Source organism: Manis javanica, chromosome 15 (genome assembly GCF_040802235.1).
Source record: "Manis javanica isolate MJ-LG chromosome 15, MJ_LKY, whole genome shotgun sequence".
NCBI lineage: Eukaryota > Metazoa > Chordata > Mammalia > Pholidota > Manidae > Manis > Manis javanica.
In genome coordinates, this window is record NC_133170.1 from 1,002,874 (window position 1) to 1,016,133 (window position 13,260).

At 45.0% G+C, this 13,260-nt stretch overlaps 1 protein-coding gene across 8 annotated transcripts in view; it reads right to left on the reverse strand.

Annotated features, from left to right (window-relative positions):
* Nucleotides 1–7,644: 7,644 nt before the first annotated feature.
* ANO6 (anoctamin 6) overlaps nucleotides 7,645–13,260 on the reverse strand; it is a 163,293-nt gene continuing 157,677 nt past the window's right edge. For 5 of the 8 annotated variants that reach the window (XM_073222851.1, XM_073222852.1, XM_073222849.1 and 2 more), the window contains 2 exons: nucleotides 13,150–13,235; nucleotides 7,645–7,807 (listed from right to left, as the gene is read on the reverse strand). In XM_073222851.1, the coding sequence (XP_073078952.1) occupies nucleotides 7,787–7,807; nucleotides 13,150–13,235 (107 nt within the window). In that variant the 3' untranslated portion in view covers nucleotides 7,645–7,786. The remainder of the gene's footprint in view (nucleotides 7,808–13,149; nucleotides 13,236–13,260) is intronic. The other 3 variants (XR_012125590.1, XM_037009535.2, XM_073222848.1) reach the window with 1 other exon arrangement.

Here is a 13,260-nt window from a genome sequence, read left to right on the forward strand (position 1 = left end):
GGCCACTTCCTTAACTTCGCTCTTCCCGGTCTCAGCAGAGAGGGCAGCGCCTTCCTTCCTACTTTATCCAAGTTTGGTGGAGCAGTGTTAAATCACACCAGGAAGTTGAATTTTGCCAAGTCTACTCCAGCTTCTCTTTACACTTCCCAACAGAACTGAAAATCGCGCCCGCGTGTTCCTCCTGTGGTCTCAGCCTCTAACGTCCCCGGGGCAGCTTCAGCCAGAAGCCCTCGTATCTCTGGAAGACGAGCAGCTTCTCCCTTAGATTCCAAGACGCAGTCTAGACTCACGGGTAACAGGAAACCCGTCTCCGCAGGATGTAATCTGCAGAATATAGATCTGCTTGAGCGTGTGCAGCCCTCTGCTTTAGACCAAGCGTCCAGACTTTGTGTGTCACCTGCGCAGCCAGAGAGCTCGCGGCCGCGTCCGCACGGACTAGGTCATGCTGCGTTAACAAGAAGTCTTCAAATTTTAAGTGGCTTAAAATCACAAAGATTCATTTCTTCCTTGTGCTGTATGTCTGCCTAAGGTTGGCATGAGGGCTTTGCTCATTGTAGTTGTTCAAGGACTCAGAATGGAATCGTTTTCTTCTCAAACATCGCCTGCCCCTGGGCCACCGGCAGGCAGACCCTGGAGACTCTTGCCCCACCCAGTATGTCTTCCAACTCAGTTACTCGTCCTGCCCTCAGACACACGCAGTAAGACCTACGGCCCTGCAGTGACCCTACCCTTCCCCGGAGAGTTGAGACAATACATTTAGCTGTACATGGAGCACCTCACAGTCACATGAAAATAACTCAGATGTATTGGTACTTACCAAGTTCAGCCATTGCATGAAGACATCTTAATAATAATCTTCTGAGGCAGATACTGTTTACTGTCCACATTTTACAGAGGCAGAAACAGACACTGAGAGGAGGAGTAACTTTTTGCGGTGAGACAGCTCCTAAAGGTAGAGCTGGGATTTGAATCCAGGCGGCCTGATTGGTAGACCACATCCTTAACCTCTGCATTGTACACATCCTTTCAACTTTCCTGACTGAGCTTGTCGCCTGCCTGGTTCCTCCCTTCATGCTAAATCTGCAACTCCTGCATTTTCCTTATATGGATAAAGGGAACCCTACCAGCTAGCTGGTTACAAATATCAGAAATATGGAAGTTGTCCTCAGTTCCTCTCCTTTGCTCAGCTTCCACATCCAACCCAACAGCTGTCACGGCTCACGCTGCCACCCTCTTCTCTCCCTTGGCACAGCGGACCCCTGCCCGGCAGTCTCTGGGACCGTGTCCCTTTATAATCTGTTCTCTACTGTGCAGGCAGAATGAGCTGCTAAGAACACGTATCTGAAGAATGTGATGGTACTCCCTTGCTAAAAACGTTACAGTCACTTCCCATTTCTCATGAAATAAGGTCTGAAATTCTACCGTTGTTCCTTCTGCTAGAACAGCCTTCCCCCACCCCCACCTGCCAGCTTCACGTTAGCTAACTGCAAATCTCCCCTCAACTGTCACTTCTTTACAGAGATCTCCAGACAGAGTTCGGCCCCTTTTTAATGCTTCCCCAAGGTGATGCACTTCTTTTTAAACACCTACCAATCACCTTTCCATTGATTTGCCCAATGTTTGTTTTCATCCTTAGAAAACAAGCTTCATGATGGCAGGAGAGTGCCCACCTTGTTCACTGCAGTGTCTGTGGACCCGTAACAGCGCCTGGTGCAGGACAGGGCATTCAACACACACTAGTGGGTGAACGGATGCACGCGCATCACTAGCAACAAATTCCCTGCAGTCAGCTTCGTGGCAGGTCGCAGCCCTGCCGCGGGGAGTCCCCGATCGGTCATGGCCGCACTCCCTTGGCTCCCAAAGCGCATAAAGCGGTGGGAGAGGGCTGGGCTCTCGCCTTCCTCCTGAGTTCAGATGCCAGATCGGGAAACCGGGAGGAGAATGACCTCGAAGAGCGGCCTGGGAATGAAGACGTCGGCATCGGTCCCCTTCTGAGCCGCCACCCGCAGTCTCGGCAGCAAGCCTGCTCCTCTCCCATTTCATCCTCTGCTGGAGCCTCAAGGCACAGCCTCTCTCACCACCAGAAATGTCCCCCCGTTCATTCTTGCCACTCTATGTCCATTTTCTGCAAATACAGCTCCAAACTCCTCTCTTACAATGAAATTACCAATACGCTGTTTCTGTTTCTTTAGTATTTCCGCAGGAAGTTCACCCTGTGTGGATTTGTGCCCGATCATGACTGGCTTTTTGGACTTCTCCAGTTGACAGCCTGGACAGATTGCCACCCCCAGGAGGTGGTTCCTTTGCGTTGTATGCCGCAGTTTTACAAAGTAGACAAGCAGAGTCTTAATCAATTGTTGTTGAATTCATTCATTCATTCATTTGCTCACCCTGTCTGGACAGGAGAAATTGTCTTCATCATTCTTGTTTTAGGCCACAGTAATAAGTTCCACCAGGACCATTTTAACAGAAGAGGAGCAACTACTGCTGAAAGGCTGTGGTGTGGCTGCTTTATTTATTTGTCTTACTTGACGCACAGACTCGCCCTGGGTTGGCTTTGGAAAAGGCTCAGGTTTCTCAGAGAAATGATTCCAGTGAGAAGGAACAACCAGATTTCCTTCCTCCATCTGTTAGAACTGAACATGCCAAAAAAAGCCCTTGAAAAATACAAACTAATGGCTGAAAAAAAAGGAGAAAAATACAAACTAAAAAAAAAAAACCTTAAAAAAATATAATAAATGGAATAGTACTATATGAAACAAATTGAATCCATAGTTACCCCACCCCCAAAAATCCTCTAGGCCCAGGTGGCATCGTTGGTGAATTCTACCTAACTCTTGGATAAAAAAATACTATATTCTACTCAGAGTCTTCCAGAAAATTGAAGAGGGGGGAATACTTCCCAACTCATTTTGAACCCAGCATTATCTGAGAGCTCTACAGTATTCCTCATGAACACCAGTGTAAAAAACCTGAACAAAAGATTCATAAATTGAATCCAGCAACATACAAAAAGGCTAATAAAACATGACCAAGTGAGGTTTATCCCAGAAATGCAAGGTTGGCTCAACATTTGTAAATCAATGTAATTCACTGTATGGATAGTGTAAAGGAGAAGCCATATGACCATCTTGACAGGTGCAAAGGAGACTGACAAAATCCAGGATCCATTCATCAAAAAACTAGCAAACTAGGAATGGGAGGGAACGCCCTCATCAGATGGAGGGCATCTACCAAAACATCTACGAAAAGCTAATGATGGTTGACTCTTAGCTCTTCCCACTAAGATTAAGAACAAGAATGAGTCCGTTGTCCTGGAGATCTAGCAAGTACAATAAGGCAAGAAAAACAGAAGACACACATTTAGGGAATTAAAGTCAGAACTCTTACATTCTCAGATGACATGATTGTCTGCACAGAAGATCCCATAGGATCTGCCAAAAAGCTACTAGATCTCATAAAAAACTTTAGCAAAGTTTTAGGATACAAGAGCCAACATACACACACAAAAAATCAGCTTCTATGTACTAGTAAGAGACAATTGAAAATAAAGTTTTTGGAAGTACCACTTAAAATAATGTCCAAAGTCTGGAATACTTAAGATAAACCTAATATGTACAAATTTTGCATACTGAAGATTAAAAATCATTGATGACAAATAATAACAGACCAAAGTAAATGGAGCACATACTGTCTTTATGGATCAGAAGACTCAGTATTGCCAAGATGTCAGTTTCCCTCAAATTGATACATGAATTAAGTATAATTCCAATCAGAATCCCAGGAGGCTTTTTGTGGAAATTGACAACTGATTCTAAAAATTATGTGGAAAAGCAAAGGATCTGGAATAGCCAAGACAATTTCGAAAATGAACAACTTTGGAGGATGAACCCCACCTGGTTTCAACACTTTTTGTAAAGCCACATTAGTCAAGAAAGCATAGTTTTGGCAAAGGACAGACAGATACATCAGTTGGGCAGAGCAGAGAACACAGAAGTAGACCACACAGATATTAACTGATTTCAGTAAAGGTGCCAAGGCAACACAATACAGAAAGGACAGCTTTTACAACAAATTGTGCTGGATCATTTGGACACCCGTCTGTATAAAGCGGTATCTATATGCATAGTGTCTCATGCTATATTCAAAAGTTAACTAGAAATAGACCAGACCTAAGTTTAAACTCAAAGCTATAAAACCTCTAGAAGAAAACATGGGAAAAACTCTTTGCAGCAATGGGTTAGTCAAATATTTGTTAGAACACCAAAAGCATGATCCATAAAGGAAAAAAGTTGATTAATTATATTTCATCAAAATTGAAAACTTCTGCTCTTTAAGTGACACTGTGAGGAGCAGGGAAGGATAATCCACATACAGGGAGAAAAAATTTGGAAAACACCCATCTGGTAAAGGACTGGCAACTAGAATATACAGAACTCAAACCTCAATAATAAGAAACTACTAACGTGGGCAAAAGATTTGAACGATGCTTCATCAAAGATGAGACACACGTGGCCAATAAGCACGTGAGAAGATGCTCATGGAAAGTACCACTGGTCAGCAGGGAAATGAAAGTTAACACAGTGTGGTCCCACTACACACCTGTCGTAAAGGCTCAAGTGACACCACGAACTGGCACCGCGAACGGCTGGGTGCCTGGACCACTCATAGTTCACTGGTGGGAACGTCAAGGGGTGCAGCCATTTAGGGAGTTTGAGAGTTTCTTACAGGCCCCCACAGAAACCTATGTATAAGTGTTTATAGCAGCTTCATTCATAATTATCATAAACTAGAAACAAACAACCGAGTACTGAATAGTAAATAAGTTGTGGGGCATCCATATAATCATCATGGGATACTGCCTGGTGACAGGTGTGAATGGCCGCCAATGCGCGCTGAGGTCAACGTTTCTGAATTAAGACATCTTGCTGAGTGAAAGAAGTCAGACTTAAAAGGCTACACCCTGTATGATTCCATTTCTATGACACCCTGGAAAAGGCAGAAATAGACATCAGATCTGTGGCTGTCAGGTACCAGGGGCTGGGGGTAGGGGTGGGGCATTAACTGCAAAAGGGCACCGAGGATCTTTTTAAGGTGATTAAAATATTCTCTGTCTTGACTGTGGTTTCCTATATAAACTTCTTGAAATAATACAGCTGTGTATTTTAAAAGATGGATTTTACTGTTTGTCAATTGCACTTCAATTAAAAAACATTTCACAGGCCTCCTAAAGAAGGTGGGTGTGAATGAAATCCTGAGAGTCCAAAGCAGCTCGGTGTGGCTGTTCCAATGGCTCTTCTGCTCCAGCTGCTGCTCCAAACACTGCCCCATGGAGCCGGGCTTAAGGTTGCGAGCAGGTGGATTCAGCGTGAGCAGCAAACTACATTCTGAGCGTCAGCCAGCATTCTGGCTGGGGATACCTCACTTCATCCAGAGAAGACATCAGAACAACCGCAGAAAACAGCTGCTCTGCCTGCAGACAGTAACTGAGAAAAGAAGTTATCTACCAAGTTTAACGAGACCTGTCTGACTTTAAAACTTTTAAATTAACCCAGTTTGCTAATGAGTTAAAGCCATCTTCAGAAGGGATGCTTATCTCTTCCTATTTTCACATCTTATTAAACCCATACATTCTACATTCTCTGTCTTGGGTATTTTCTTCCCCAGGTCTCAATGTGTGCATTTCAAGAGAAATAGTCTTCTCCTTAAGGTACAAGGAGAATTTCCAGCATGTTTTGCCAAAAAAAAACCAACAAAAAACCAAACAACATGTACAGTGGTAGGGCGCAAATGCACAACAAAGAGAAACTGCGACCCAGCATGCTAGCGATTCCTGCGGCTCTCCGCGCTCGTGTGCGACAGCTGTGGAGAGGTTCCGAGGAAGAGAGAGCAGATCGGACATTATCCTGGATGCTAGATTTTGGAAGACTTGCTCTTTCTCTGTAAGTCTCAATAGGAGGCCTCATCAAGCGTATTGCACACCCACATCGCCAAGTACTTCTGAAGATTCAAAGAGCGCTGCCAAGGTGGTTCATTTCAGACGATGGGCCACACCATTTCCCAGGACAGTTGATTAATTTCCCTTCTGTACTTTAGGCCTGATGAGTGAAGATTTGGGTGAGTTTCCCATGCCTCAGGATCTGGCGTCAGAATATTAGAAAATCATACTTTCTTGGACATCCACATTATAAACTGTTTTTCCCGTTGTGAAATTTATGTCCCAGTTTTTGACAGAGAAATACAGCCACTTTATTTAGAAGGGTAAAGAAGATGGACTTCATCAGATCTAACTCCAGAAGTTCTGTATCAGTTCTCAGCAAATTGTACCTTACCCACACAAATTATACCTTGCCCATTATTTTGTTATTTCTGTGACATCAATATGACAGTATTAAAGGCATGAAAATACTGGGGAAAATATGATTGTATCGAAAATATGTTTTGAAAATATAAATAACAATTATTGGGTAGACTTACTGCTCAACTAAGGAACTAGATGTCTTAGACTATCAGGAAAACTTTTATTATCATGTCTATATTTAACTTCTTTATTTAAAATGGACTGAACTGAATTATATTTGAGAGGACTTTATGTAAAAATCAGTGTGTCAGAGTATGATTCTTATCGAGCAGAACTGATCACAAGGTGGAACCCAGGGAAGCTTCCATCGTAGGGGTTCCTTACGCCCACAGACGCGAGGCCATGATGTGAATACTCTTCCTCTGAGATACTTAAAGTCAAGACTCTTTAGACAGAACACTTGAACTTTACTGTCTAAAACTTACTTTTCCATATTTCAGATGTTTATGTTTAAGGCATCGTTCATCAGTCCCTCCGTCAGTTCCCAAATTTAGCCCATTAGTAAATATCAAATACATCTGTGTCCGTTGTTCTACATCCCCATGGAACTAGTCCAAGCCATCGTCTCTTGTCCAGAGCAGGGGCCGGCAAACTTTTTTGGAAAGGGCCAGAGAGCATCTGTGCCTCTGTGGGCCGTACGGTCCCTATGGCAACTGCTCAGCTCCGCCGTTGTGGCAGACAGCAGCCACAGCAGAGGAGTAGCCGCTGGGAGGCAGCTTGCTGGCCCTCGCCGAGACCCCCCAGTAGGCTCCTTGCTCCCCCCTCTCACTGTTCGCCCCTCCCACTCCATGCTGCAACCAGAATTTTCTGATCACTGTGCACTCACCAGACTTGCCATTGCTCACAGGTCTGAAATTTTTATGGTGGCCAAAAGGTCCCGTATTTCCCAACGTGGCTACTGCCCTAGCCTCACTGAGTGTCATTTCCCTCAGTCTCCACAGGGACCACTCCTCCCTCCTGGAATGTTCTCTCCAACTGCCACTGCTCAGTTAACTCCTATTTATCCAAGTCTCAGTCTGTGTCATTTACTTTAAAGGGTCTTATCTGACCACTCCCTTCACAGACTAGTTTAGATGTTCCACTAATCCTTCATAGTAGTTGTAATTAAATGGTTTATTTTGTAATTATTTGTTTCTCTCATTAAATAGTAAACTCCCTGAGGCTAAGGATCACATCTTGTTCACTGCAGTATCTCCTAGGTCCAACACAGTGCCAGGTGCCTAGTACATATATCAGTTAGTAATACATTTAACTACAGATAACAGACCTGGTTGCAATAGCTGAACCATATAGAGATTTATTTTTATCAAATAAGAAAAAGACTGAAAATTGGCAGTCCAGGACTGGTACAGTATTTCCATGATGTCATCAAATCTCAATGATCCAGCTTGTTTTCTGCTTATCCTCATGGTCACAGAATGGCTGCTATGGTCCCAGGAATTGCACCTGCATTCCAAACAGAAAAATAAAAGATATTGCCGAATGAGTCCCCCTTAAAAAACAAAACAAAAACAAAAAACAACTCTTACCTTTACATCTCTTTGTCTAGACTTGGTCACATGGCAACTTCCAGCTTCAAGTATGTCTGGGAAGTTACACACTGATGTCTTGAAAACGATGGGATTATATTAATAAGGAGAAAGGGGAAACGACTACTGAACAGTTGTCCCGGGACTGGTGTCTATCCTGCTAGGCACGTTCAATAAATATTTTGTGAATAACCAAATGAAGACCTCAAAACTGATCTGAAGTTAAAATAATTCCACTGCAGAAAAAATGTGGGTAACAATAGCACTTGACCTATAATAACTTTTTTATTTTTGACAAATTTTACTATTGTGTTTAATTTTATTGGTCTTCATTTTCTCTAAGTGTTTTCAAGGGTTAGAAAAAGACATTGTGAGCAGTGAAATCAAAATTTGCTCCTGCAGAGATTTTTTTCAACCCTATAGTGAAATGGTTTGACTAACATGTGCATGTTAGGCCAACATTATTTTCTTTGGAATACCTTCTTACAGAATCATAATATATAAATATTTTAGCAGTAATAACACGGGTAATAGGCCTCAATGGTGTGATCTGTCTATGGGCTTCTCATTCAGCATATGGCACTTTTTTCAGGCAACATCATAAAAATCTGACTTCATGTTGCCTGCTGGGAACATCCTCGTCAAATAGCAGGCGCGATGCTCTTCCTTTATCTAATTTTTTAATAGCTCCCTAACCTACATTTAGAAGGAATTGTATATAAATGTAACTAGAAGACAGTCTTAATAACAAAACCATCCAATCTTCTGCTGCTTTTCTTTTAATGTAGACTTGTTTTTTCGTAGTTCTGATTTAGTTTAGAAAAGTGAAAATTGGATTTTTCTGAGGTATCAAAGAATTGGAGCAAATATGTATTTTTAAGAGAGAGGCATAGTATTGAGCACTTTCCAGCACTTAGTAGAAGTTGAGAAGTTCTCAGCTGGAAAACTGAGAACCGCTCCCCAAATATGAACCCCCCTGGCGCCCCCGCCTCCTCCCGGCGGCCCTGCCCGGCCCGTTCTGGGGCGTCTGCTGCCCGCGCTGCCCGCGGGGACCGAGGCCCGACGGCCGCTCGGGGGCGCCCTGCCTTCCGCCTTCCCTGGCCGGACCCCCGCCAGCCCGCGAGCTGTTCCCGCCCCCGACGGGCGTCTCTCTGGGCGGGTGACGGCGGCGGATGGGCCCCGCGCCCCCCGGAGGCGCCCCGGGGCGGGCCTGGGGCCGCTGTCTCCCCCCGCCCTGCGCACCGTTCTGCCCCGCGGCTGCCTTACGGGTTCGCACGAGCACCTCGAGCTTTAAATCTCGCAGACGTCCTGTCTGGTAATGCTCTGTCTTCCGTGTAAAACATTCACATTTTTGCTCTAAAACGAAGCTGTTCCGATGTTGCCTGTGTTGGGGGCGCCCATCCAGGTGTGCCCAGTGGACTTGCCCGGAAGCCGCCCGGGCCGAGGGGGCGCCCGCCTCGGGTTCCCGCGCAGCGCAGCTGGAGACGCACCCCTGCGCCCTTGGGGACGGCGGCTCCCGGGACCCCCGGGGGGATAGAGGACCTCGGGATCCCCGGGGGGGCAGAGGCTCCCGGGACACAGGTGCCTGCGCCCCCCGCGGGCGCCTGCCCCGCCCTCTGTCTCACACGTCGGGGGGAGTCGCTTTCCACAATAACAGTGTCAGCCAAGCGCTCCGAGTGTTCGCTGTGCCAGCCTCTGTATGTAGTAAGCGTGTAAGAAAGATCGCTTCCAGGTGACGATTTCATTTTGGTTACTATTGTTAAAATAACAACAGCTGCATGTAGTTAATGGCTTGGCCATTTTAATTATTATTATGAGTAACAATAAATACGTATTCTGCGTACAGGCTCAGTATCTTGGGCCATTTTAATTATTATTATGAGTAACAATAAATACGTATTATGCGTACAGGCTCAGTATCTTCGGCTTCTGGGCTAAAGAGCAGCCCGGATCCTGGGTCAGGCTTTCCTTCGATATCGGATGTTACCGTAATCAAGGTGTTTTGTCCGCAGTAACGGGGAATTGGGTGCAGTTGCATCCAGCAAGCCATATTCTATGCAGAGAATTACCTATAGGACGCCTGTCTTGTTGGAGAAAGGCCAAGACTTTTTGCTCTAGGCCACACCTACTTGCCTCCTTCCTAATTGTTTTTAACCTAAAACTTAGAAAAATAAATAAAGCCAAAAAATGTCCTTTTTAATGTCATGTTTTTTTAATTTGCTAGTAGGAAGTGTATTAGAGCCAAGCCTGTTGAACGTTTTCTACTTGGCTCTTACCTATGAAATTCCCTGGTAGGAACAGCATTTGAGGCCTTCTACCCTGGGGGCCACGCGCTAACGGGAGCGCCGTCCAGGCTGGGCCGTCCAGGCGCGACGCCCAAGGCGCAGAGGGGTGAAGGCAGCGCGCAGGCGGTGGTGCCGGCGCACCCGGGCCGACTGCGTCCCACCGCCCGCACGGGACCCCTGGCCGCGGAGCAGGCATGGCCGCCCGGTGGATTTGCGACCTTGGCGCGGGCGCTGTGCCAGGAGGCGGGAGTTCGGCACTTCCTCTCCTGGCTCAGCGTCCCCGACTGCAAACCCGGGAGCCAGACTAGTTGAGCTGCACACTCCCTTCCAGGGTCACATTCTGTAGTGTGTTGTGTACAGTTCAATGATTTTGTTTTTTAAGTTCTTGTTTGGGAAACAATTACGGAAGAGAGGAATGGCAGAGAAATTCCAAATCATAACGAATTCAAGACCAAATAGAACTGTTTGCTAGCAGATTAATGTACATATTTTTGTTCCACTTAAATGAGTTTTTCAAATATTCAGACATTTTTAATTTTTATTTTAATTAAAATATGTTCCATGCTCCTTTTTAAAAATTCCACTCAGACTTTCTACAACTCACTTCTTTGTGTTGAGACTCTCGGGAAATCCTGAGCTGGAACGGTCATTGATTTATGTCTGCCTCTTTCCACGAGAGCTTGGAGGCGGCTTCGGGGCGCAGCTGGCGGTGTAAGAAAGCTGAACTGTCCTACTGATCCTTCACCTGGCTGCTGGGGCCTTAGGATTTTCGGATCCTTCCACCTGGCGATTTCCCCCATGCTCTGCTTACTGTTTACCTCTTAACTTCCGAACTCTTCAGTTTTGAACTTTTTCTAGTTGATGCTCTTTAGAAACATAATTTCTAAACACATCAGTTGTGCTCTGGAGATCCAGTTCTTTTGAAAAGGTAGTTCCAAATCCTCTATTCAATTCATGTGTATCTCAACACAGTGACCCAGAAAAAAAAAAAACATCTTCTTTTCTTCTCCTTATCCGTTTCTTAAGCAGGTCATTTTAGGAGCTATTAAAGTTGAACAAACATACTTGGATATGAGTGAGCTCTTAATAAAGTGTAAACTATGGTCTAGCAGATGAGAGGCAGCGTCATATATTGTCTTCATAGCAAAGCATTGGGAACCAAATAAATGCCCCCAAATGGAATTTGATTAGAGAGTGATGGTACATTTATAAATTGAATTATTCCTGTGCTACTAAAAATATGTTGTACTCCTTTATCCATCATCTATCGATGGTTATTTAGGTTGTTTCATATTTTGGCTTTTGTAAATAATGCTGTGATAATTACAGGGTGCATACATCTTTTTGGATTGGTGATTTTATTCTCTTTGGGTAGATTTCCAGAAGGAATTGCTGGTTCATAGAGTATTTCTGTTTTTACTTATTTAAGAAACCTCTGTACTACTTCCCATAGTGGCTATACCGGTCTGCAACCCCACAGCAGTGTAGGAAGATCCCCTTAGTCATTTAGCTTTAAGATGCTTGACCTTCTATGGGTTCAGGATTAGCAGTAATTGCCCCACAATCCAGTACTGGGCTGACCTGAGCAACGGTGGAGTAAGTGGGAAGAAACCCGTCTTTACGGGGTACCTACGAAGTGACATGTTCCTTAGGAACCACCATCTTTTCAATTCACGTAAAAATTTCCAAGGCAGATAATGGTCTGCCACAGAATGCAGACTGAGAGAGCCTTAGGGGCTCCCTACTACTGCGCGTCACATGGCAACCGGGGTCTCCAGCAGCTCTAAGGCGCAGGCTCTGTCCTTCACACTTGCTGCCCCGCCTGCTGCCCCTCTGGGGGCTCTTGAGGGCGCCTCGGCATTTCCAGCCTCCGCCAAGCACAGGCTGATGCCACATGCTTCCTGAATTCTTCCCTTCCTCCAGTCAATTTACCAGGCCTCGTACCCACAGCTGTTGGAGCTCTGTACTCTGACTGCTAACCTGGTAAGTTGCCAGTGTTACTATTCATGGGTCACATTTTGGTTTATGGATAACATTCTCAGGGAGTGACCTCAGCCAAAGGTAGTACTGTCGGGACTTAGAGCTGGACAGAGGATTATTTAAACACATCCTTGTTTTAAATAGCTTTAGTAGTTGGACACCAAATCTTTCAAAACCTGGGTTTGTGATGACAAAATAATAAAAGTAATTCTTGCTGATGAAAAGGAAGGCCTCTAGTTATGTCTGAAATTACAGCTTTTTCATTCTACATGTGAGACCTGCCAGGCCAGTAATGTGCAATGGGCCTATGTATTATCTTATATTCTCCTAGAAATTCTGTATTTAACTGGAAGTAAGAGAGCAAGGAGGGATATTTGGTGGTTGGTCAGTTCTGATTTTTGAGGTTCAGTAGTTATGTCAGTGAGCAGGTGTCCCGTTCATATAGGCTGGACTGGTTATAAGCTGGTGTTGAGTGATGGCCAATTACAAGCTGCTCACATTTGGACTGATACCCCAGACATGAGCTCATCGACCCCAAACCCTACTATTTCACACGTGCGAAGCAGATTGTGTTCAACATGATGATGTTTTCACTGTCTACAAACCTGAGTTTTGATGTAGTGAAAAGCCTCAGCAGATATACAGAAATAAGCAGCCAGGGATATGACGAGTGAATTAGTAGATGTCAGCTTGTGCCACTTGGGGGCTCAGCTTGAGAGTCGGTGACCTTGGCGGCTTTCCTGGAGGGCCTTATTCATCCCCCTCCTCCTCTGAACTCCAGCTCTTCCCAGCATCTAGAGGCCTCTCTACTTCTAATGTCTGTAGATTCTAAGTTCCTGTCTTCAGGCGGTGTTTTTTATTTTCTGAGACATTGGTTTTTAGGCCTGTTGGTGCTATGGCTTTTATCTATTGTAATCTTCTTAGTGTCTCTCCAAACAGTTTTAATTAATGGGCAGACTTTACAGATGGATGCTCATGCCTCCCAAAGACATACCATTGCCGCGGTTGGCATCCCTCGCTCGCCTGCCATCCCACTTCCTGTCTCTGCCGGAGCAGCTGGCTTGTCTTCATCCACCGTCTCTATAGACAATGAATCAAACCCCAA